A 25563-nucleotide genomic window follows, 5' to 3' on the forward strand; every position below is an offset into this window, starting at 1 on the left:
ACAAGTGGTTTTTTGGTTACATGGATGAATTATATAGTGGTGAATTCTGAGGTTTTAGTGCATATGTCACCTGAGTAGTGTATATTGTACCTAATGTGCAGTTTGTATTCCTAGCCTAACTCCCTCCTTCCCTCTTCTGAGCCTCTAAAGTTTATTATATAATTCTGTTTGCCTTTGCATACTCATAACTTAGCTCCCACTTGTGAGAATATACAATGTTTGGTTTTCTCTTCCTGAGTTACTTCACTTAAAATAATGGCCTCCAACTCCATCCAAATATCTGCAAAAGACATTATTTCACTCCTTTTAATGGCTGAGAAGTATTCCATGGTGTGTGTGTGTGTGTGTATATATATATATATATATATATATATATATATATGTGATATATATATGTGATATATATATGTGATATATATATCACACTTTATTTATACACTCATTAATCAATGGGTACTTAGGTTGGTTCCACATTTTTGCAGTTGTAAATCATGTTGCTATAAACATACATGCACAAGTGTATTTTTAATATGACAACTTCTTTTCCTTTGGGTTGACATCTAGCAGTGAGATTGCTGGATGATCTATCCATTGTTAAAAGTGGGGTAATACCAGCACTTTGGGAGGCCAAGACAGGTGGATCATGAGGTCAGGAGATCGAGACCATCCTGGCTAACATGGTGAAACCCCGTCTCAACTAAAAATACAAAAAAAAAGTAGCTGAGCATGGTGGCAGGCACTTGTAGTCCCAGCTACTTGGGAGGCTGAGGCAGGAGAATGGTGTGAACCTGTGAGGCAGAGCTTGCAGTGAGCCACGATTGCGCCACTGCACTCCAGCCTGGGCGACAGAGCGAGACTCTGTCTCAAAAAAAAAAAAAAAAAAGTGGGGTATTAAAGTCCCTCAATATTATAATATTGCTCTTTATTTCTCCCTTCATGTCCATTAATATTTGCTTTATGTATTTAGGTGCTCCAATGTTGGTTGTATATATATTTACAATTGTAATGTCCTGTTGATACATTGACCCCTTTATCATTAAATAATGACATTCTTTGTCTCTTATGACAATTTTTGACTCAAATTATATTTCATCAGGTGTAAGTATAGGAACTACTCCTGCTCTCTTTATTATTTGCATGGAATATCTTCTTCCATTTCTTTACTTTCAGCCTGTGTGTCCTTAAAGCTTAACTGGGTGTCTTGTAGGCAGCATATAGTTGGATCTTGTTTTTATTCATTCAACCATTCTATGTCTTTTAACTAAAGAAATTAATTTATTGGTATCCAAGGTCATTATTGATAGGTAAGGACTCATTGCTGTCATTTTGTTATTTGTTTTCTGATTATTGGTAGCTTCATTTCTTTCTCTCTCATTGTCTACCTTTGTAATTTGGTAATTTTCTGTAGTGTTAATCCTTGATTCTTTTCTCTTTATCATTTATATACCTGCTGTAGTTTCTTATGTTGTGGTTACTATGAATCTTCCATAAAACATCTTATAATCAACTATTTTAAGCAGATAATAACTTAAATCCTGTTGCATATGAAAACTCTATACATTTACCTTTCCTCTCACAATTTGTTTTTGATGTCACAATTTTCATCTTTTAATATTGTATATTTATTAACAACTTGTTATAGGTTTAGTTATTTTTGACCATTTTGACATTTAATCCTCATGCTAGAGATACACATGATTTACACACCACTATCATAGTATTAGAGTGTTCCTGATTTTACTATGTATTTACCTCTATCAGTGAGTTTATACTTTATAGATATGTCTTATGTATTTATAATAGTAATTGTCATTTTTTAAGATTCCCATTTGAAGAACTCCTTTAAGCATTTCTTGTAAGGCAGGTCTGGTGGTGATGAATTCCTTCAGCTTTTCTTGTCTAGGAACAATTTTATTTCTCCATTTTGAAGGAGAGCTTTGTTGAACATAGTATACTTGGCTAGCAATGCTTTTGTTCTTTCAGCTCTTTAAATATATTATTCAGTCTCTCTTGATCTGTAAGGTTTCTATTGAGAAATCCACTGATAACCTAATGGCAATTCCTTTACATGTGATTTGATGCTTTTCTCTTGTTGCTTTTAAATTTCTCTTTGTCTTTCACTTTTAAGAGTCTGGTTATAACATGCCTTAGGATCTCTTTGGGTTGTATATTTTGGAGGGCCTTTGAGCTTTACGAATCGAAATGTCTATATCTCTTTTAAGATGTGGGAAATTTTCAGCAATTATTTTATTAAATAACCTTTCTGTCTCTTTCTTTGTCTCTTTTTCTTTTGCAGAATTTGCTTGCTTAATGGTGTTCCGTAAGTCTTGTAGGCTGTCTTCACTGTTTTTTATTCTTTTTTCTCTGATGGAGTAATTTCAGAAGACCTATCTTTAACTTCACAGATTTTGTCTTCTGATTGATCTAGTCTGCTCTTCAAGTTCTCTAATATATTTTTTATTTCATTGATTGAATTCTTCAACTTCAAGATTTCTGTTTGGTTCTTTTTATAGCTCTTTTCATTGAATTTCCTAATTATATAATGAATTGTTTTCCTGATTGTATTAAACCGTCTATTTGTATTCTCTTGAATCTCCAAGTTTCCTTCAGTTCATTATTTTATTTTATTTTATTTCATTTTTATGATTTTTTTGAGACAAAGTCTCACTCTGTCACCCAGGCTAGAGTGCAGTGGTGCGATCTTGGCTCACTGAAATCTCCACCTCCCAGATTCAAGAGATTCTCCTGCCTCAGCCTCCCAAGTAGCTGGGATTACAGGTGTGTGCCACCACACATGGCTAATTTTTGTATTTTTAGTAGAGACAGGGTTTTGCCATGTTGGCCAGGCTGATTTTGAACTCCTGACTTCAAGTGATCTGCATGTCTCAGCTTCCCAAAGTGTTGGGATCACAGGCATTAGCCACCACACCCAGCCCAGCTCATTACTTTAAATCACTTTTCAAAGAGTTTGTAATTTCTGCTTCTTTGTGGCTAGTTATTGGAGAACTATGGTTGCTTTGTGGTGCCATGCTTTCTTGCTCTTTCATGTTCCTTGTGTCCCTGCATTGATGTCTGCACATTTAGTGATGCAGTTTCCCTTTTCAAACTCTAGTAGGGGCAGACTTTCAGTTGCATGTGGGTCTGAGGCTGGCAGTTGGGCAGGGCGGCTCTGGTTACATGTAGGCACAGTGGGGTAATCAATGTGCAGCTTCTTTAGTTGTGATCAATGTCAGCAATGAATGTAGGTGCCTCAGTGGCCTAGTTTGTAAGTTGCTAGGGCAAAGGCTTAACAATTCTCCTGTTCTTGTCTTTCCCACAGTGGGGAGTCTTAGCTGAAGAAAACTATTTTTGTGTTTGGTCTGATATGGCCCACAGGCAACCATAGCAGCACTGGGAGCCAGGGCATAGGTGATCAGAGTAGCTGTGGATATAGTTCATGGGCTCAGGGTCTTGTGAGACTACTGTAGCACCTTGGACTTGAGGCACAGGTTCACTTTCCAAGATACAAATGAATGCAGTTTCCCCAGTAAGGCAGGGTCTGTTCCTCTGAGGTGTACCTCAGCATCTTAGGCCCAGAATGCCAAAATATAGCTGAGGTTGTGACACTGGTGGACATGGGACACCACTGGCACAGCTTGGTAGAAAAAGGAGTTCTCTAGAAACTTGGGTCCAGGGAGCAGAGAATAGCTATAATTTGGGACCAGGAGTCAACAGAAGTCAGCAAAAATGTAGACACTTGGTGATGAGGTACTATGTAGTGGTGACTCTGGACCTTGGGATGGTGGGACATATCACTAGCCCAGGCTCTATGAGGACAGGTACAGCAGCAGCAATGATGCAGAAATGGCAAGACACTGCTGTAGCTTGGACCTTGGTGGGAGGAGTGCAGCACAGCACCATTCCCCCAAGAGGCAGCATGTCAGACTGCAGGGGTGTAGTGCAATTTTGGGTGGGCAGGCATGTGGCTGTTCAGCCTGGAGGGCAGGGTGGCACAGCTCAAGCCAGGCCTTAATTCTTTGGGATGTGTTGTGCCACATCTGTCTGGCCCCAGAAATCGTGTCCATATGGGTCAGTGGAGCCTCTGGATCCCTGCGGGGTGGGGTACTGCATCAGCTATGGCACTGTGGTGTGCAATTATTCTTGTGTGCCAAAGGCTCTGAATGCCTGTGGGTAGTGTGCTGTCTTATCTGTGGTGCCAGGGCTGGGAGTTTACTGCTCTAGTGTGCCAGAAGTCCATGATCCCGGATGGTGGTGGTGGGGTATGCTGCCTCTTCTATGGCATTGACGGGCATGACTGCTCTGGTGTGCAGAAGACCTGAGGTCCCTGAGGGTTGGAGCGCCATTTCAGTTCAGCCCTGAGAGGAGGGTGCACAGTAACTGGAATGTGGGGAGTGGAGTAGCTCCATGGAACTTGGCCCTAGCGGGTAAGAAGTAGTAGCAGCTTGGCTGGCGGATGGTTTGCTATTATGTGGCTTGTTGCAGTGGTAACAAAACATCAGGGATGGAGGGGTGCAATGCATACTCACCCTTGGAGCAGGATGCACTTGTTCCCAAGATTGTACAGGGCAGTAGCAGCATGAGCCATGAGGCAAGAGGAAGGGGCCGAGAAGAGGAGGGAGGGGCATAGCATCGGCTCCTTCTCTAGGGATAGCTCAGTATGTAGACTCTGGGGAGCTCCCTCAGCTGGCCTCAAACCCTATAAGGACTGCAGAAGTCTCTAGGGCAAAGACTGCATGTATCCGTGGAGATGATGGAGGTTGTTGGAGTCCTCTTGCTTACCTTTTTCCTGCAGAAAGGGGTCTTTTCTGGTTTTGAGTTGATCCCAACTAGGGAAATGGGATAGCAGAGGCAAGGTGTTTCCTCCTGTTTCCTATGTGGCCATCCTGTGTTTCAGTGGTCTACAGGATTTCTGCTGCTGTTCTCCAGAGCTTTCCTTTAGTTATTTTGATCAAGATGTAGTTGCTTATTCATTATTTTTAGTTTTTTTGTGGGAAGTGGGAAGAGCACTAGAAGCTTTTAGTTGGCCATCTTGCTGATGTCACCAACATGGATCTATTTTTGTTTTATAATGTTAAAATATTATATCTATGTACAATTGGTCATAATTTATATTTTATGTAGAATCCTTACTTATTTTTAATCCCCCAAAACGGTTCTACATAAAATCATCATCAATTTCTGGACTCTTAATAATAGTTTTTGAAGTCGTTGTAAAAATGTAACTTTTCAAGGAAATTAAAACTAGCTGCATAATGTTAAAATATCAAATGTGAGAACTGTGTGTGATATATTCAAAGACTGAATCCATATTTGCTTATATTTATAGAAAGGAAACAGGACTAGTAATTCTGTGGGCTATAATTTTGTGTCAACTTCTACCTAAAACAGAAATTGAATTATTTTTAATAATATGCCTGTCTTTAATTGCATGGATGAAAATTTCACAAATTTGGTATTTTAACATCTTTGATGCCAAATACATAAAACTAAAGAAGTCTTTAATCTGAAAAAAAAAAAAAACCAGAAGTATAAAGAATACCCTGTTAATAAATTTGTTAATTCATCTTTTGGGGGATGGTGATTCCTGATTTACTCTTTAGCTGCAATTCATATTTGAAGTTTGAATGTAAAAAAGTGAGGCTCAATTTTCTAGTGGCTTATAGGACCAGTCTCTCATTTATTTCTAATCCACTATTCAAATAAATTGTTTGTCTCTTATTTGGCTTAGGAAAATTAGTTTACATAACTCGAAAAATAAAAAGAGCCTAAATGAGCTTTTATTCCACTAAAATCAATTAAACTTATAGCTGGCATTTTGTATTTAAAATTTCTTTAAACAAAATGAAGGATCCTTCAGTCCCTCCTTAAAGAGAACTGACAATTTGGCTGCTTCCCAATTCTTCATCTCTGACTTCTCCTTGATAGTCAATCTATGAAGCAGAGGGAAAAAAATCTCTTCCCAGAATTGCATCATTCTTCTCTAACTGGATGCATTGTATTTGTTTTGTTTTGCTTTTTTTCCTCTAGTGCCTGCCAATTTTTAGCCTATGAAGATGGAAATAATAAAAAATATGGTGATTAATGAATTAAAAAATGGTGATTAGTGGAGTAAAGGAAATTAATAACATAAAAATAACTTCTTTAATAATGAGATATATGATACAGAAGAAGATAATTATTAAAAGTTAAAAGCATAATAATTTGATTCAAATTCCTTGAACACAAGAGGTAGAAGTTAGACTAAGGTGATTTCTTAAAATATTTGCTGTGAAAATAGAGCACACATAATTTTTAGTGTCACCCATAATTTTTTTATTTTTCTAATTTTTAAAAAGTTTTATGAACCTATAGGTTTATTTCACATTTTTAGTTTATTTTCATTTTTAAACTTTAATTTTAGTCTCAGGGATACATGTGCAGGTTTGCTATATACGTAAACTCGTGTCATGGGGGGTTGTTGTACCAATTATTTTATCACCCAGGTATTAAGCCCAGTACCCAATAGTTATTCTTAATGCTCCTCTCCCTCCTCCTACCCTCCACCCTCAGGTAGACCCCAGTTTCTGTTGTTTCCTTCTTTGTGCTCATGAATTCTCATCATCTAGCTCCTACTTGTAAGTGAGAACATGAGGAATTTGGTTTTCTGTTCCTGTGTTAGTTTTCATTCAGTTTACATATATCAAAGATGATCAGCATTGAAAGCTTATGAGATTTGTCATTTGTATAAGTACCAGGTAGGATGTAGAAAGATAAAAATCCCTCAGATAACTATGAATTCTAAACAGGAAGACTCAACATTGCCATTTTCCCGTGCCCAACGATCTTCAATTCCTGTTGCTCCATTATCCAAAACACATTCAGTCTAAAACTAAGGGTGGCAAATAACGAGCACTAATTGGAATGATAGCATTTTAGATTGTTAACTGTGGTTTCTAATGTCATCTTTTTGGATACTATGACCAGATTTTGTTAGAAAGTAAGAGAAGACATTTTGTACTTCTGGGAGAGGTCCCGCTGACAACAGAAATCAAGAACAGTGGGGTTTCGGGGCAGAGGACGGAGGGCAATTTCACAGGCTTTATACATTCGCTAGAGCTGACTCCACTCACCTTAGTCACAGAACACTCAGACATATCCTTATACGTTCTCCTGGTCTGCATTTTTTTAAACTCAAGTTTTTCTAAACATTTTATTTGTGATGTAACGTTTTCCCTTGTGCTATTTCTCCCTGCCCCCAAACTGATTGGTGTAATTTGTTTTATTCTTGTGATTTTACCCACGAAAATATTAAGAGAGAGAGAAAAAAAAGAGCTTACCTGATATGTCTGTTGTTTTAATTGAACTCTGAGTCTCAGCTTTAGAAGGAAAAAAAGAAAAAAAAATCAATACAATTAAATGTTGAATATCAGATCTATTCTCACAATTGTTTCAGGTGGTAAATGAGTAGGAATTTTAGCTCATTTCTGACTCACTGTTTTCAAATCATAAAATCATGATTCTTCATGATTACAAGAAACTTCAGAGAAGGTTTTTAAGAAAAAGTGGTTCAACCAATTTTTCCTTTAAGGGCCAAATATTTTAGGTTTTGTGGGCCATAAATCTCTGTCATAACTATTCAACTCTGCCTTACACAGAGAAAGCAGCCATACACAATATCGAAAGAATGGGAATAACTGTGTGCCAATAAAACTTTATTTTGAAAAAGCCAGGGTATTTGATTTTGCCCGTGGGCCATAGTTCGCTGAGTCTTGCTTTATAGGATCTGGTATACCCTCACACTTTGAATATCCTGAGATAACATAGAAAACAAAAATCCTTCAGTAAGTGCTTAATGAATGGGGCAGCCATGTGTTGTAATCCTACTAAGACATGGTGCATCTCATGACCTGGGGAAGAAGCAGCAAAATTCAGACAGATACTTTTAAAAAATAAGAAATTATTTTATGATATAGTCCAGGAGAGCTTTCTGCAAGTAAAGTCACTTGAAAGAATTATAATCAAAGATCACTTCAACACCTTTGAGTACATGCAGCATTTTCAAGATTTGGCACATGAAAAATACAGAAAATAACATTTTTAAAAGTCTACTTGCTTCCTTTGTATATTCACTTGACTCTCTACATCAGCATCTTAAATTTAACATGCCTCAAACAGAACGCTTGACTGTTATCCTGAAATCTGTCTCTTCCCTTGCTTTCTTGGTTCAATACATGGTGCTATTTGTTTTCCAGTTGCACAAAACAAAACGTTTGTAGCCTGTCTTGAGTCGCCTATGTTTCTCACCCTTATCAGCTCTAGTTTCAAAATGTATTACAAATTGAAACATGTCCCACCACCTTTTCTGCCACTGTCCACCCAGCACCTGTATCTCTTCCCTGAGAACCTGCAATCACTGCTTAGGAAAATCTTTTTAAATTTAAACTTCACTGCTCCAATGGCTCCCTACTGCTCCTCAACTCATCTCCAACCATTCAGGCCCTGTTTCACTGTACTCCACCTCATGGCTTTGCTGTGGCAGATTGAAGGCACAAGGCCCTTTCTGCCTCGAAGCTAGCCTTCCTGCCTGCCTTCCTTCTTTCCTTCCTTCCTTCCTTCCTTCCTTCCTTCCTTCCTTCCCTTCCCTCCCTCCCTCCCTCCCTCCCTCCCTCCCTCCTTCCTTCCTTCCTTCCTTCCTTCCTTCCTTCCCTTTCTGGCTTGCTTGCTTGCTTTCTGACTCTGCTCAGAAGTCGCTGTTCAGAGAAGTCTCCCCAACCACCTTCACTAAATTGTTTCCACAGACCTTTTCACATCATTCCATCTCATTGCTTCATTCTTTCAACAGTACTTTTACTACTACCATGTATTTACTTTTGTCTTTAAAAAATTATTATTTTCTGTCAGAATGTAACTCCATGGGGGCAGATTTCTTATCTTGTTCAGAGAAGTGATTCCAGTGCTTACCAGTAGAAACATATGGATAGAATGAATGACAGTAGAAAATAATAATATAAAAAACGAATTCTACCTACCTGATTTCAACTTTTAAAGAAAAATGAATACTTTATTTAAAATTTTCTAGTTGGATAATTATAGTTACTATTTGTAAGCAACTTTTATGATCAGTTTCATATCTTATTAGTTGATACCTATAAGGGAAATATTATATTTCCATTTTGCAGATCTGTAAACATTAGCTGAGAGTAGTAAAATTACTTTCTTAAGGAAAAAAACAGATATATAGGCCAGGTCTGTTAGCTCTAGTTTTCATCTTCTTTCAGTAAAATGGACAACTTTTCCTTCCACTAAACTGTTCCAAATAGAAAGCTATGTAATTAATTCCTACTTTTGATAACTAGTTAAAACACTTTTGAACATGGCATTATGCTGCATTTGGAAGATACAATTAAAATATCTATTAGCTGCAAGAGGGTTAGAATACAAGGGAAATCAAAATCCTTGTTCCTCTTATTATCAGGTCATAACCTTTCTTGATAGACTTCACTGAGAAGACAAAACCTTCTGATTATCCTTTCTTTGAATTATTTTAGGCTTCGAAAATGTGTAATAGTTCTAGAGGAACATAATAAAAGAAATATAACTATACATTAAGGTATAGCTAAATCTTAATAAAACACATGACTTCAAAACCCTTCTATTGAGCAGTGTAAGAGGTTTGGACATTTATATATATAAATGAATACATTGATATTTTGAGGACAAAATTCTGTAAGTCTCAAATGTTTAATCAAGTATAGAATATATTCCTTTTTTCCCTGAAATCAAGAAGATATTTTAAAAATGATAAAGTGTTTTCATATAAATACAACTTTCAAATTTGGACTCAGTTCTGTGGATACAAAAGCTTAGTAAAGGTGAGTGCTATGGAATATGGCTAAAGTTGTGAGAATTAATGAGTGAAGATGTTTTCAATTATTCCTGTTTGTTATTTATAACTTTCATGAAACATGTGTTTTGAGAAAAGGCCAAGCTTTGATCTTAAAAGAATCTCAGAAAAGTCAAATAGCAAATTAGCAGTGTGCTTAGTTAACCATTCTCAAACTTAGATGTTTAGTAAGGACCCAAAGCTTAGTGAAGGTGGTTGGCAACTTACAATCTGTTTGTTGAGTTTAATTTTTGAATATGAAATTGAAGTCTTATGAAATGTAAATGAATTTTGAAATGCTAATCACATTAATCCAAAGTTAAACTTTGCTCAAGCATTTAGTTTTTAAATCAGAAGTCTTGAACAGCAATACAACAAATAACTTTGCTAAAAACTCTTTGCTAAAATCTCACAAAGGATATTGCAGGATATTTTGAACTAACAGACTTATGCATAGAACATGATAATATCATTAACAGGTGCAAGAGAAAGAATATATACATCCATTGCCATATATAATTATCTACTGATTTGCTGTTGAATAATTTATTATGACCAATTCAAATTCTCTTCATCCTTTCTCCGTATGGCATTGACTGAGTCATTAGACATGAGATTACTTCTCATCTGGCTAAACCATGACTTGTGACTAAGACTTTATCATCCTGAGGAGTACTCTTTTATCTGCCTACATGAAATGCTATAAATTAATTAAATCGCATATGAGAAATGTTATAACTAAGTCCCAAAGTAAGTTTCATAGACAAATGGTGCAATTCACAAAATAAATATTGCAGCTGGATGGGTAATTAGATAAATTAGTGTTTTCTAAAGTGTTGGATAGCCTTGTGTGAGAGATTCTGTAAGGTAGTACTGGAAAGCAGTATTAAATAAGATGGAAACATTTAATGAGAAAGTTGTTTCCTTTTCAACTTTCTTGCAGTTTACTTGGTTATTTTAATGAGAAAGTTCTAAAATTTTAACTGGATGCACATATATTGTTAATATCTAACATGTGCTTATCTTAATTTTTTTTTAAAGAACAAGCATGTCTCAAGCTCAGAGTCTCTAGCAAAGAACAAATTCTAGCTAGAATTTTATTTATTTATTTACATAGTAGTGATTTTTATAGCTATTGTTTGTTTATGCCAAGCAAAACTGGTTTTTCACTTATGGTAGTTTATTTTTCAAACAAATTTAAGAATAAGAAGTGCATGGATTTAAAGAAAAACACTAACTAAATAATAGCACAGATGATATACATCTCTAGCAACACTCATGAAGTTGTGGGAAATATCAGGGTAAAATCTAGTAGAGGTCCTTGATGATATGAACGTTGAATCAGCATTTAGAGGAAGGAGGAGGAAAGGAGGAATAAAAAATATACAAATGAGGGGATAAATGAAAAATACACACGTTCAAGAATAAATCAGACACAATGGGCAAGAGGACCACCCTGGTTAGAATTGCAGGTTTATATTTATTCATTCAGTCAGTATCTTGTCTTATATTTATTGAACACCTACTCGTCAAGTGCATGATGCACCTAATTAGAAGCTAGTTGTTTTCTAATTCCTTAGATTTAGATACTTTGTGTAAAATAGTTGTCATGAGATCAAGTGTGGTATAGTGAAAGGTGTACAGGGTTTAGGGCAAGAAAAACAGGGTTTTAATCTTTTAAATTTAATCTTGGCCAAGTCATTTAGTGTTTCTGAACTTGTTTCCTTATTTGTGGAATTGGTATCATATATACTTACTTTGCCTGGCTTTTATGAGAATTACTATGACTAAAAAAATAGCTAACATGTATTGTGTTTTTGTGTGTGTGTTTATTTCTTTATATTATTTATCTCCCTTAATCTTCACTAAGATCCTGTGAAAGTATAATCCTATTTTAGTTATTTTACAGATGAAGAAACTGAGGCACCGATAAGTTAAGTAGTGGATTAAAGACCATACAGCACAAATAAATAGTTGTGCTATTTTTTGAACATAAGCAATCAGACATCATAATCACTATTCATAACCAATAAGCTAACTTACTCTTGGCATGACTGAAGTGCCAAATTTTTATTTTATGAAGGGTATGATGCCTTGAAGAAGAAAGACCTGGGTGTTGGTCACTCTCATGTCCAGCTAGTGGCTTATCTAAAATGCATACTTGGTTATTATAAAATTATCTTTGCTTTTTGTATAAAAATAAACTCCATATTAAACTAAGATAAATTAGGCAAGAGGAAATACATTTGATAACCAATTTATTATATATAAATGTTATCAATTCCTACTTAATAGTGTACTGGTTGATTATAAATGTTATTAAGAAAAGCCAGATTATCTTTTCAGGCTTCAAATCTCTAATATTGTATTCACTGTGGTAGAAGGAACTCTTTACTTGGCAAAACCCTTAAAGGTGTTTCTATCCAAGTACTTGCTTTAGTAGGGTTCTATATTGGAGTTCTGCACATCCCAATTTATCATCTATCTATAATCTTATTCTGCATTCTTGCCTCAGCCAAGTTACAATTCAGTAAAGGGAAAAAGAGTAATAGTCCCTCCTTCCCTGCCAATCCCTTACAGTGTACAAGACATCTCCTTTAAAATCTGGTTATAGATACCAGAATGACTAAGTTACCAGGAAGAAATGCATATGTATTGTTTTCTTCCCTCCATCTCTTCTTCTTTCCTTTCTCTTCTATCCTCAGAAACCAAGAGGATATGCAGGTAGCACCACGCTACCTGACTTCAAAATATACTGCAAGGCTACAGTAACCAAAACAGCATGGTACTGGTACCAAAACAGAGATATAGATCAATGGAACAGAACAGAGCCCTCAGAAATAATGCCACATATCTACAACTATTTGATCTTTGACAAACCTGACAAAAACAAGAAATGGGGAAAGGATTCCCTATTTAATAAATGGTGCTGGGAAAACTGGCTAGCCATATGTAGAAAGTTGAAACTGGATCCCTTCCTTACATCTTATACAAAAATTAATTCAAGGTGGATTAAAGACTTACATGTTAGACCTGAAACCATAAAAACCCTAGAATAAAATCTAGGCAACACCATTCAGGACATAGGCATGGGCAAGGACTTCATGTCTAAAATACCAAAAGCAATGGCAACAAAAGCCAAAATTGACAAATGGGATCTAATTAAACTAAAGAGCTTCTGCATAGCAAAAGAAACTACCATCAGAGTGAACAGGCAACCTACAGAATGGGAGAAAATTTTCGCAACCTACTCATCTGACAAAGGGCTAATATCCAGAATCTACCATGAACTCAAACAAATTTACAAGAAAAAAGCAAATGACCCCATCAAAAAGTGGGTGAAGGATATGAACAGACACTTCTCAAAAGAAGACATTTATGCAGCCAAAAAGCACATGAAAAAATATTCATCATCACTGGCCATCAGAGAATCAGCAAATCAAAACCACAATGAGATACCATCTCACACCAGTTAGAATGGCAATCATTAAAAAGTCAGGAAACAACAGGTGCTGGAGAGGATGTGGAGAAATAGGAACACTTTTACGCTGTTGGTGGGACTGTAAACTAGTTCAACCATTGTGGAAGTCGGTGTGGCAATTCCTCAGGGATCTAGAACTAGAAATACCATTTGACCTAGCCATCCCAGTACTGGGTATGTACCCAAAGGATTATAAATCATGCTGCTATAAAGACACATGCACACGTATGTTTATTGCGGCACTATTCACAATAGCAAAGACTTGGAACCAACCCAAATGTCCAATAACGGTAGACTGGATTAAGAAAATGTGGCACATATACACCATGGAATACTATGCAGCCATAAAAATTGATGAGTTCATGCCCTTTGTAGGGACATGGATGAAGCTGGAAACCATCATTCTCAGCAAACTATCGCAAGGACAAAAACACCAAACACTGCATGTTCTCACTCGTAGGTGGGAATTGAACAATGATAACACATGGACACAGGAAGGGGAACATCACATACCGGGGACTGTTGTGAGGTCAGGGGAGGGGGGAGGGATAGCATTAGGAGATATACCTAATGCTAAATGATGAGTTAATGGGTACAGCACACCAACATGGCACATGTATACATATGTAACAAACCTGCACGTTGTGCGCATGTACCCTAAAACTTAAAGTATAATAATAAAAAATAAAAATTAAAAAAGAGTTAATGAGTATGTCATGTTTTCAAGCCATTTGCAAAAAAAAAAAAAAAATAGAGAGCTCAGGAAGAGAAAAAGATTTGCAGTTTTACAAGGAAGTTTTACACTCAATCCCTCCACAGTTTAACTATTAAAGGGTGGGGACCTTTGTTATTGACAATTGACACTTCTTTTGAAGCACCCCTCAGTGCCCACCAACGTAGCTCTGCATATAGTCAATGATAAATGTATGGATTATGAAACCTAGGTATAGTGAGGGCTAATGCAAGGACCTGGTCTGTGGTTAGTTAAATGGTGACTCCCTGACCCCCTACTCCCAAAAGATAGGCGAACCCGGAACCTGTGATCTTATTTTTTTAGCAAGAATATAAAACTGATATAGATCTTCAAGATACTGTGAGATTTCTACTCTAAGTAATCTAAACACAAAAGTCACTATCCTATTTTGCTAAGCATACAATTTCTTTTTCTGCGGAATGTGTTTTGGGTGAGAATACCAGATAACTGTCACCAATGATGTCAAAGTATAGATCTTTCTATAAATACTAATTAAACATTTGGTGTCTTGTACTTTCTTTAAAAAAGTCAAGGTCCAAATAACTCTCTTTATCCCTGATAAAACTCCTTCCTTTGAAACCTCTGATATTATTGTAGTCCCTTCAACTTTCCTTTAATTAGTTTTACCAAAGTATAACTTTTCCTGTCTTTTGTTTTTAATAAATTTATACTTAAAGTGGGTTTTCTGAATACTGCACATATTTGGGAAGAGGTTATGCTTTTTATCCAGTTTAACAATCTTATCTTTATAAATACAATGTTAAAGCCATTTTATTTTGTGATAATTTATTATAATTGATTTTAAGTACACAATCTGATTGTAAAAATTTTCCATCTGTTCTGTTTCTTCTTTTCTTGTTTATTGCCTTCTTTTGGATTGAGTCTTTTTTTAAGATTTTATCTATCTCCATTATTGATTTTACAACAGTATATTTATAACCTTTCTCTCATTTTGGCATTTGTGCCATTGTTATACATTTTGTTTCTACATATGTCTTAAACCTTCCATACATTTTTGTTATTTTATCTTTAAACAATAAATTGTCTTTTGAAGAGACTAAAAATGAGATAAAAGTCTTTCATAGTTGCTCACATATTTACCATTTGTAGTGTTCTTCATGCCTTTATTTAAATTGAAATTCCCATCTGGTACCATATTTTTCTGTTCCTGAATGTCTTTACTGATATGAATTTCACAGCTTTTATATGTCTGAAAAAATATTTACAGAATTCTAGGGTGAAAAGTATTTTTTTTTTTTTTTTTTTTTTGCTTCCAGTACTAAAAATGTTGTTTCATTGTTTTCTGGCATGCATTGTTCCTGATGAGTCTCTGCTGTAATTTTTATCATTGTTCTTCTCTATTTAATGTGTCATTTTTTTCAACAGCTTCTTTCAAGATTTTCTCTTTATCTCTGGTTTTCCATGATTTGATTATGATGTGCTTTGGTGTAGTTTTCTTCCTGTTTCTTCAACTTGGGGCTCATTAAGTCATTAAGTTACCTGAATCTATGGGTTTATAATTTTATACACTTGGATTATCTTCCCTTTTGTTCTTTTTTTCTTGAGACAGGGTTTCACTCTGCCACCCAGGCTGGAGTGCAGTGGCATAATCATGGCTCACTGAATTCTCGATCTCCCTGGCTCAATCAATCCTCCTGCCTCAGCCTCCCAAGTAGCTGGGAGTACAGGTGCCTGCCACTATGCCTGTCTAAGTTTTGTATGTTTTGTAAAAACAGGGTTTCACAATGTTGTCCAGGCTAGTCTCAAACTCCTGGGCTCAAGCGATTTGCCCACTTTGGACTCTCAAGTGTTGGAACTACTTTGGGGTGGGTGAGACACCACACCTGGCCCTTCTTCAAATATCTTTTCTGTCCATCCTTCTCACATCTTCTTCTGAAATTATATGTATCTTAGGCCCCTGGGTTGTCCCACCCCTCACTGATGTTTTATTCTTATTTTTCTGGTCTTTCTTCTCTCCAGTTTATCTAGTTTCTATTGTTATGCATTCATGTTGAAAAACCCAAAATATTAGTTTTTGTTGATCCACTTTATAGTACATTTGCTTTCCAATTCATTAATTCCTACTCATATTTTTATTGTTTTCTTCCTTCAATTTTGGAGGGTTTATTATTTATTTTTTCTGCCTTATTGAGATGGTTGTTCTAGTAATTAAGTTTGAACCATTCTTTTTCCTGCCTAATATATGCATTTTAGAGCTATACATTTTACCATAAGATTGGCTGTAATTATATTGCCATTTTTGGTACTGCATATTTTTATTATCATTCAATTCAAACTTTTTGCTGATTGTCATTATCATTACTTCTTTGACACATAAGTTACTGCAGTTTAAAATTTATCAGCATAGAGTTATCTTTTAGTTTTTTTTGTTTAGATTAATTCCTCTTTGATCAAGAGACACACTCTGTATCATTTAAATCATTTAAAACCTGTTGAGACTTGCTTTATGACACAGGCTATGATCTATGATAGTAATGAATTCTTATCTACTTGAAAATAGTTCACTTTCTGTAGTTGAGATAGATCACTTTCTGTAGTTGAGGTGCAGTGTTCCACATATTTCCATTAAATTAAGTTTGTTAATCATACTGATTTATGCTACTTCAATACCTATATTTTGTCAACTAATGAGAAAGGTATATTAAAATTTTCACTAGAATTGTGGATTTGTGTTTTTTACTAAATTTTTGCTTTATATATTTTCATGCTATATGATAACGTAAAATTTTTAACTTGTTTTATTTTCCTGGAAAATTAAATATTTTAGTATTATGAAATGTTCCTATTTATTTCTATTTAGCTTTTTGCCTTAAATTCTACTTTTTCTGATATAGATGTATTTTTTTCAGGGTATATCATTTTTCACTCTTTTAAATTTAACTGTTGTATGTCTTTTTTAAGCAACATATAGTTTGGTTTTGTATGTGTGTGTGTGTGTGTGATCATTAGGGTTTTCTATTAATAAGATCATGTCATCTGAGAACAAAGATCATTTTACTACTTCCTTCCCTATATGACTGCTTTTAATTTCTTTTTCTTTCCTGATGGCTCTGAATAGAACTTCCAGTACTATATTCAATAGAAGTGATGCTTTGCTTTGTTCCTGATCTTAGAGGAAAGGCTTTCAACTTTGTACTGTTGACTATAAAGTTACTTGTGGACTTTTCATATATGAACTTTATTATTTGGGGCAATTTTTTAAAATTTATAGTTTAATGAGCATTTTTATCCTGAAAGGATGTTGAATTTTGTCAAATGCTTTTCTGCACCAATTGAGATAATCATGTGGCTATTGACCTTCACTCTGTTAATGTGGTATATTACATTGATTGATTTTTCTGTGTTGAACCATCCTGCATTCCACAAATCGATGCCACTTGAAACACGATGTCCAATCCTCTTAATGTGTTATTGAATTTGGCTTGCTAATATTTTGTTGAGAATATTTGCATCAATATTCATCAAGAATATTAGTCTGCAGTGTTCTTTTCTTGTAGTTTTTGTGTATGATTTTGATATCTGCCTAATTTTAGCCTCATAGAACGCATTTGAAAGTGTTCCTGGCCAGGTGTGGTGGCTCACACCGGTAATCCCAGGACTTTGGGAGGCTGAGGTGGGTGGATCATGAGATCAGGACTGCAAGACCAGCCTGGCCAAGATGGTGAAACCCCATCTCTACTAAAAATACAAAAATTACCTGGGCATGCTAGTGGATGCCTGTAATCCCAGCTACTCAGCAGGCTGATGCAGAGAATTGCTTGGACCTGGGAGGTGGAGTTTGCAGTGAGCCGAAATTGTGCCACTGCACTCCAGCCTGGGCAACAGGGCAAGACCCTGTCAAAAAAAAAAAAAAAAAAGTGTTTCCTTCTCTTTATTTTTTTATAAGAGTTTGAGGAGGATTGGTGTTAATTCTTCTTTAATTTTTGGTGGAATGCTTTAGTGAGGCCATCTGGACCTTAGCTTTTCTTTGTTGGGAGGTTTATTTTATGTCATTATTTTATTTTATTTTATTTTTAGGGCTGTTTTAACTGCTAGGCTCTTTTGATAACAGTATCTGGGGCCTAAAATATTTCCAAGGGCCTAGTGAAATCTTTGAGATCTCAAACACAGAATTATTGCCTCCATTATACAAAAAAAATCAGCAAAATCTAAATTAATAAATGATTCCCTAATGTGTCTACAAAATGCATACAACCTTAAAATCCATTAAGGTCTGAAACAGTTCTGATCCCAAGCACTTTGAATAAGAGATATTCAACTTGTATCACTTTTATAACTTTAGATACATTTTTATAAGTTTTTATAACTTTTATAATTTTATAACTTATAATCTATAAATTTAATTAACATAGGATGTGGGGGCAATTCAATGTTTGAGAAGGGGGACCTAAAGTCAGAAGGCCTACAGCTAACAAAGGCCTTAAAACTGCCTGCACTCCAACAACAAACATACTCTATCTTCTTTTCAATTGACCTTCACTCATGGTTTTCCTTTTCCCAAAATGACTCCTCCCTTCTTTGCAGCTGGTGCTTACTCCTCAAAACTTATTCAGTACTAGACAAGAAACTCTGTCTCCTCAGAAGGCTCCATCTTTTGTGGTTTGAAACTTCCTTTATCATGTTCTGTCTTGATGGTAAAACCTCATAAACATTTAGCCTTCCCCTGGGTGCTAGAGGCTCTGTTCAGCATGGGGAGAGGTTCTTTGCCCTGGAAGATTTCACTGTTGAGCTAGAGAAGCAGGCAAATCCACAAGAAAAAAAAATCAGTATCAAACTGACTTTCCAGTGGATGGCAAGTCTTCTCTGGCTTTCTCTTTCTTGAGAATTACATGAATTTGTAGGACCTCTTTTATTTAGTTTATTAAGCTGGACAACTCCTCCTAGCTGGAGCCATTGCCCTCAGATGCTCTCACTCTCTCTCTCATCTCTAGAGAGACAGACAGAGAGGTTGTTTTCTAACATTTTCAGTATATGAAAATATTTTGTGTGTGTACACCATATATATACATATGGTGTACAACGTGATGTTTTGATATATATATGTATTGTGGAATGATTAAATCAAGCTGATTAACATATAATCTCACATACTTATTAGTTTCTTTGTGATCAGAACATTTAAAATCTACTCTCTTAGTAATTTTCAAGTAGAAAATACATTATTATTAATTATAGACACTAGGTTGTAAAATAGGTCTCCAGAAGGTACTCCTCCTGTCTAACTGAAACTTTGTATAATTTGACCAACATCTTCTCATTCCCACCCTACCCAACTCCCCACCTCCAGCCTGTAGTAACTACCATTCTACTCTCTCTCTATGAGTTCATGAGTACATGTTTAGATTCCACATGTAAGGGAAAACTTGCAATATTTGTCTTCCTGTGCCAGACTTATTTCAGTTAGCATAATGACTTCTAAGTTTATCCATGCTGTCGCAAATGACAGGTTTTCCTTTTTTTTTCCAGGCAAAATAGTATCCCATTGTGTATATATACCACATTTTCTTCACCTCTTCATCTATTAATGGGCACTTAGGTTGATTCCATATCTTGTTTATTGTGAATATTGCTGTGATGAGCATGAGAATTAAATATCCCTTGAACACACTAATTTTATTTCCTTGGATATGTACCCAGAAGTGGGATTACTGGATCATATGATAGCTATATTTTTAATTTTGTGGGAATCTCCAACAGTTTTCCACAATGGCTACACTATTTTATATTTCCATCAACAGTATACAAGATTTCTCTTTTCTCTATATCTTTGACAGCACTTTTTATCCCTTGTCTTTTTGATAACGACCATTCTAACAGGTATGAGGTGATAACTCATAGTGGTTTTAATTTGCATTTCCTTGATGATTAGTAATGTTGGGCATATTTTCATATGTCTGTTGGCCATTTGTATGTCTTTTTTTTGTGAAATGTCCATTCAAGTCCTTGGCCCATTTTAAAATTGGGTTATTTGTTTCCTTGCTATTAAATTGTTTGAGTTCCTTATATATTTTGTATGTTAACCTCTTAACATTTGTATGGTTTGCAAATATTTTCTTCTATTTTATAGGTGTATTAGTCTGTTCTCACACTTGTAATAAAGACATACCTGAGACTGGGTAATTTATAAAATAAAGAGGTTTACTTGAATCACAGTTCCACATGGCTGGGAAGGCCTCACAATCATGGCTGAAGGCTAATGAGGAGCAAAGTCATGTCTTACATGATGGCAGGCAAGAGAGCTTGTGCAGGGGAACTGCCTTTTATAAAACCATTAGGTCTCACGAAACTTATTCACTGTCACAAGAACAGTATGGGAAAGACCTGCCCTCATGATTCAGTTACCTCCCACCAGGTCCCTCCCATGACATGTGGAAATTATGGGAGCTACAATTCAAGTGAGATTTGAGTGGCGACACAGCCAAACCATTATCAATAGGTTATCTCTTCACCCTGTTGATTGTTTCCTTTTCTGCACTGAAGCCTTTTCATTTGATACAATCTCATTTGTCTAATTATGCTTTTGTTGCCTTTGCTTTTGATGTTATATCTGAAAAATCATTGCACAGACTAATGTCAAGAAGCATTTCTCCTAGGTTTTCTTCTAGTAGTTTTACAATTTAGGTCTTTTGAAAATGTAAATAATATATCATTGCCCTGCTCTCAAATCTCCATCACGTTGTGTATCCAATTAGAATAAAATTCACTGTCCTTACCATGGCCTATGTAGCCCTGTCTGGACTGACCCCTTCTTCCTGCTCTAATGGCATGTGCTATCTTTTCTTCCCTTCATTCCTTCCATTCAACCACAGATGACTCCTCTTTATTCAAACAACTTAAATCTACCCACATATCAGCACCTGTGCACTTTGTATTTCCTCTTTTAATTCTCTTTCCCAGATAGCCATATGTTCACTTCTTGACTTTATTTAGTTCTCTTTCCAAATGGCACTTGTTCAGAGAGGGATTCTTTGAACACCTTATGAAAATTGGCACTACCATCATCACTTGCTTTTTTTTACTGTTTTATTATTATTTAGAGTATCACTGATATTGAATTATTAATATTTAACTTATTTATCTTTTTCATCCACTAGAAGGTAAATTTCATGATAGCATGGTCTGTCTAATATACAACGATTTATCACAATCCAGAGTAGTGCCAGGTACATAGATAATCCACTGAAAGATTTTTAGTAAATAAGATAATTTTTAATTCAAAAAGCCCACATTTTTTAAATAATAAAGTCAGAGCACTAGATTAATGAGTTCTATCTTAAAAATTCTAGGATTTGTTTGCTTTTAAATAGGAAAAATACACACCACTCTAAAAGAATGGGAAAAGATTAGAGAGAAATGTTTTGAGTATGATCTTCTTTTTGGATCTGAATTCCAACTTTCTAGGGAATAAAGCAATAAATCTCACTAACTCTTCTACTCTAAATTAAACCTGTACTTGTTTTCATCTTGAGATGAAATACCCACAATGTACTTGTCTGATATTTCCTATCCAAGGAACCATTGCCCAGATGTTTAAGAGGGAGCTGAATCTTCAGCTGTTCAACATTTAACCAACAGTAGATTGTTTTGTTTTCTCTATCTCTCTGTCCTGTATCCATTAATCCTAAAAGTGTTTATGTGTGATGGGCTGAAAGGGAGTCATGCTCTGCTAACTAGGAATCTGGGAGAGGTCCTGGTTTCATCACTTGGCAAATGGAAATGTGCGCAAACATGTATCAAGTAGGGTCCATGTTGGGCAATAAGCAACTTGAGAAAAGAGAGGGATCTAGGGAATAATGGCTGACCCAGAAATAAGTATAATAATAAATTCTAAAAAGTTTTGTATAAAACTTTTTTGTTAAATAACAAAAGCAATGGACAACAGTAAATACACTTATTTCATTATCCTGCTTTCCAGAATGTTTCATTTCTTAAGAAAATGGCTTTGACGTATTTTTTTAAACTACTTAGAAGAAAGCCATTTTAAACTGAGTTTAGAAGCTAAATCAATACAACAGTCCCCAGAACTGAGATGCAGAGAGCATTCTACTTCATGAATTGAAGTGGAATTAAAAGTCTTAACTGACTCATGGGCTGACCACATACTTCTGAAATGTACTAGGTTTAATAAATCACAGTCCCTGAATGACATTTCCTTCCTCACAAGTCACTGAATGGGTATTTAGTGCAGGATATAAATTATTTGAGTTTAATTTTCCAGAAGCTGCTATACACTTTGCAGATATATATATATATATATATATATATATATATATATATATATATATATAGTAGTTTTATTTTTATTTTATAGGGACCATCATATTATAGGTAGATGAATTTTGGTTTCCTAAAGGTGCCTTTTAGATATATATTACTTACAAAATAGGTTCTACTTATCAGAAACCAAACCACTACTACACGAAAATGTTATTCACATGAAGAAGAGATGAGTCTGCTCTTCAAATTCCTCTACGGGGTGACTGTCCCATTAAAACGAAGTATTAGTTTACAATTATGGTGTGAAATTAGACTCCTTCTAGGCAAACTTCTGTATGTTGTGCTTGAAATGATTACAATAAAAAAGAGAATTTATGTTTCTGAAGTTTCTAGACAAGAGTAGGTCTTGGACAGCCACAATTTCTACTTGCCATCTCTTTCTACCTTAGAGATTTCCCAAGAAAAGACTTAGACACTATGAGTCATCTGTAGCCATTTCTTATTAAGGACTGTGGATACACCAAAAAATGCATCCGTTACTGATATTCCTAACTCTTCCAGTCAAGTGTGTTTACTATACATATAAATTACTTATATTCTGGAGTCCAGAATGTGAGAAGTACCTGTTGTGAGGAAACTGGAACTGGAAAGCTGTCAGAAATTATGGGAGTTCTAGCTTCTACTTCTCTCTCTGCCTCACAAGAACAAGTTAATTTTGCTCACAGGGTATTCCCATCTCCCAACATACTCTCCATTCCTTTCTGTCAGTTTGTTTACTCATAATAACTGCTTCTGGATGCCGTAGGTATGCACATGAATTACCATGACTACCGCAGACTCCCACTACTAAACTTCGCAGCTTCAATTCCCGTAGCTAACTCCTTCTGTTTCTTTGTTGGGTTTTCTAGTTCAGACTACTCAGAAAGAAAATTTGATTGGCTAAGCTCATCATTTTCTTTCCTTCTGTTTTTCAACAAAGCTTTATAAAAATATGATTTACACACCATTAAATGCACTCATTTTAAGAATACAAGTAATAATTTTTAGTAAATTTGTAGAGTTGTGCAACCATCACCATAATCCAGTTGTAGAACAGGCTCCATCCAATGAAAAACTCCTGTGAGCTTATTTAGAGTCAATCCCCACTCCCATCTCCAGCTGCAGGCAACCACTTATCTGCTTTCTGTCCCTATAAAATGTCTTTTCTGCATATTTACTGTAAGTGGAATCATACCACATGTTATGTTTTGTGTATGGCTTCTTTCATTGAGTATAATGTTTTTGAGGTTCATACTTGATTACAATAGCTTTAGAATAAGTTTTGAAATTGAGTTGTGTCCTCCAACTTTGTTCTTTTTCAAAAGTGTTTTGACTATTCCAGGTCCTTTTTATTTCTGTACAAACCTAGGGTCATCTTATCAATTTCTTTAAAAAAACTGGGATTCTGGTAGGGATTGCATTAAATATATTAATCAATTATTGATCAACTTGGAGAGAATTATCATTTAAAATATTGAGGTTTCTAATCTATAAACATGTAATGTATCTTTAGATATTTAATTTCTCACCAAAATAGTTTGTAGTTTAGTGTATAAATCTTGCACTTCTATTGTTAAATTTATTTCTACATATTTTATACTTTTTGATGCTATTGAAAATGGAATTATTTTCTTTATTTTGGATTGCCACTGTTAACATATAAAAATATAATTTATTTTTATATATTTTATATCCTGTGCTACAAACCGCTCTTTAGTGGTTTCAGTTTTATAGTAAATTCTTTGAATTTTCTACGTAGATAATTATGCAGTCTGCTAATAAAAAATTCTTTATTTCTTCCTTTTCAATCTAAATGTATCTATGTATTATCCATTGTTGAATTGTACTATCTAAATCCTCTGGCTATAATGTTGAATAAAACTGATAAGAACAGACATCTTTGGTATGTTCCAGATCTTAAGGGGAAAACATTAAGTCTTTCACTATTAGGTATGATGTTAGCTGTAGGCTTTTTGTATATGCCCTTTATCAAGTTGAGGAAATTTCATTATATTTCTAGCTTGTTGAGAGTTTTTAATACAAGTGAATGTTAGATTTTGTTGAATGCTCTTTCTACATTACTGATTTTACTAATATGTTGTATTACTTTCTTTGGTTTTCATATGTTAAATGAATCTTGCATTTCTGGGATAAATCTGACTTGTTCATATTTTATATTCCTTTTTACTTGTTACTGATTATTTTGCAATATTTTATCGAGGATATTTGCATCTATGTCTAAGAGCCATATTGGTCTGTAGTTTTCTTTACTTGCTTTTTCTTTTCATTCCTTTCTTGCTTTGGTGTCAGGGTAACATTAGCCTCAGATAATTATTTGTGCAGTGTTTTCCCCTCCTTTACTTTTTAAAAGAGTTTGGGAAGAGTTGGTATGATTTATTTCTGAAATTCTTTATAGAATTGACAATTGAAGCCATCTTGGCTTGGGGTTTTCTTCATAGGAATATTTTTAGATCCTATTTCAATTTCTTTAATCATTGTAGGTTTTTTCAGATTTCCATATCTTCTTGAGTCAGTTTTAGCAATTTATTTCTTTCTAACAATTTTTTCATTTCATCTAAGTTGTCTAATTTGTTGGCTGAGCTGTCCTTTTAGTGCCAGGTAATATCACAGATTACTGCCCAGTCTTGCATTAATCTTCCTTGTGACCCATTCATTTGTGGCTGCAGTGGGATAGGGTATCACTGTAAAAGATGAGGCTGCCAAACGATTGTTCTATTGGGTAGAGATTAAGAGACAATTTAAGCAGGGCATAATTCCTTGGCAGTTGTATGCTGGAAAACATTCTGAAACTAGTTTTATGCAACACACTAGTTTAACACTTCAGCACAAATCCTCATACTTACTCTTGGGTTTGGAACTTTGTAATGCTGAAACAGCATTTGGAAGTGTAACACTTGCTACTGTTGTGTTTGAAATGATGGACTCATTCTCCCTGACATGAGTGGTTGTGACTTTCAATCCTGTAAAAAGAATGAACAGTCATCAGGAGTATAACAAATCACCAGATCATCTTATTAATATTCATATTAATATCCAACTAAAACTTAAAGATTAATTTCTAGAAGTCTTCTGACCAAGCCTTAGAAGTCCAGCATTTTAACATTCACCTTTTGGCGATATAATTAATTACTTTAAAGAATGTGGAGGGACATTAACTTTCTTGTGTAC

At 35.1% G+C, this 25563-nt stretch overlaps 1 protein-coding gene across 2 annotated transcripts in view; it reads right to left on the reverse strand.

The window, feature by feature from the left end:
* Positions 1-25563, reverse strand: part of EMCN (endomucin) — a 124758-nt gene that overhangs the window by 44910 nt on the left and 54285 nt on the right. For both annotated transcript variants that reach the window (XM_030819168.1, XM_030819169.1), the window contains 2 exons: positions 25239-25355; positions 7317-7355 (listed from right to left, as the gene is read on the reverse strand). In XM_030819168.1, coding sequence (XP_030675028.1) covers positions 7317-7355; positions 25239-25355 — 156 coding nt within the window. The remainder of the gene's footprint in view (positions 1-7316; positions 7356-25238; positions 25356-25563) is intronic.

This window comes from Nomascus leucogenys, chromosome 9 (genome assembly GCF_006542625.1).
Source record: "Nomascus leucogenys isolate Asia chromosome 9, Asia_NLE_v1, whole genome shotgun sequence".
Classification (NCBI taxonomy): Eukaryota; Metazoa; Chordata; class Mammalia; order Primates; family Hylobatidae; genus Nomascus; species Nomascus leucogenys.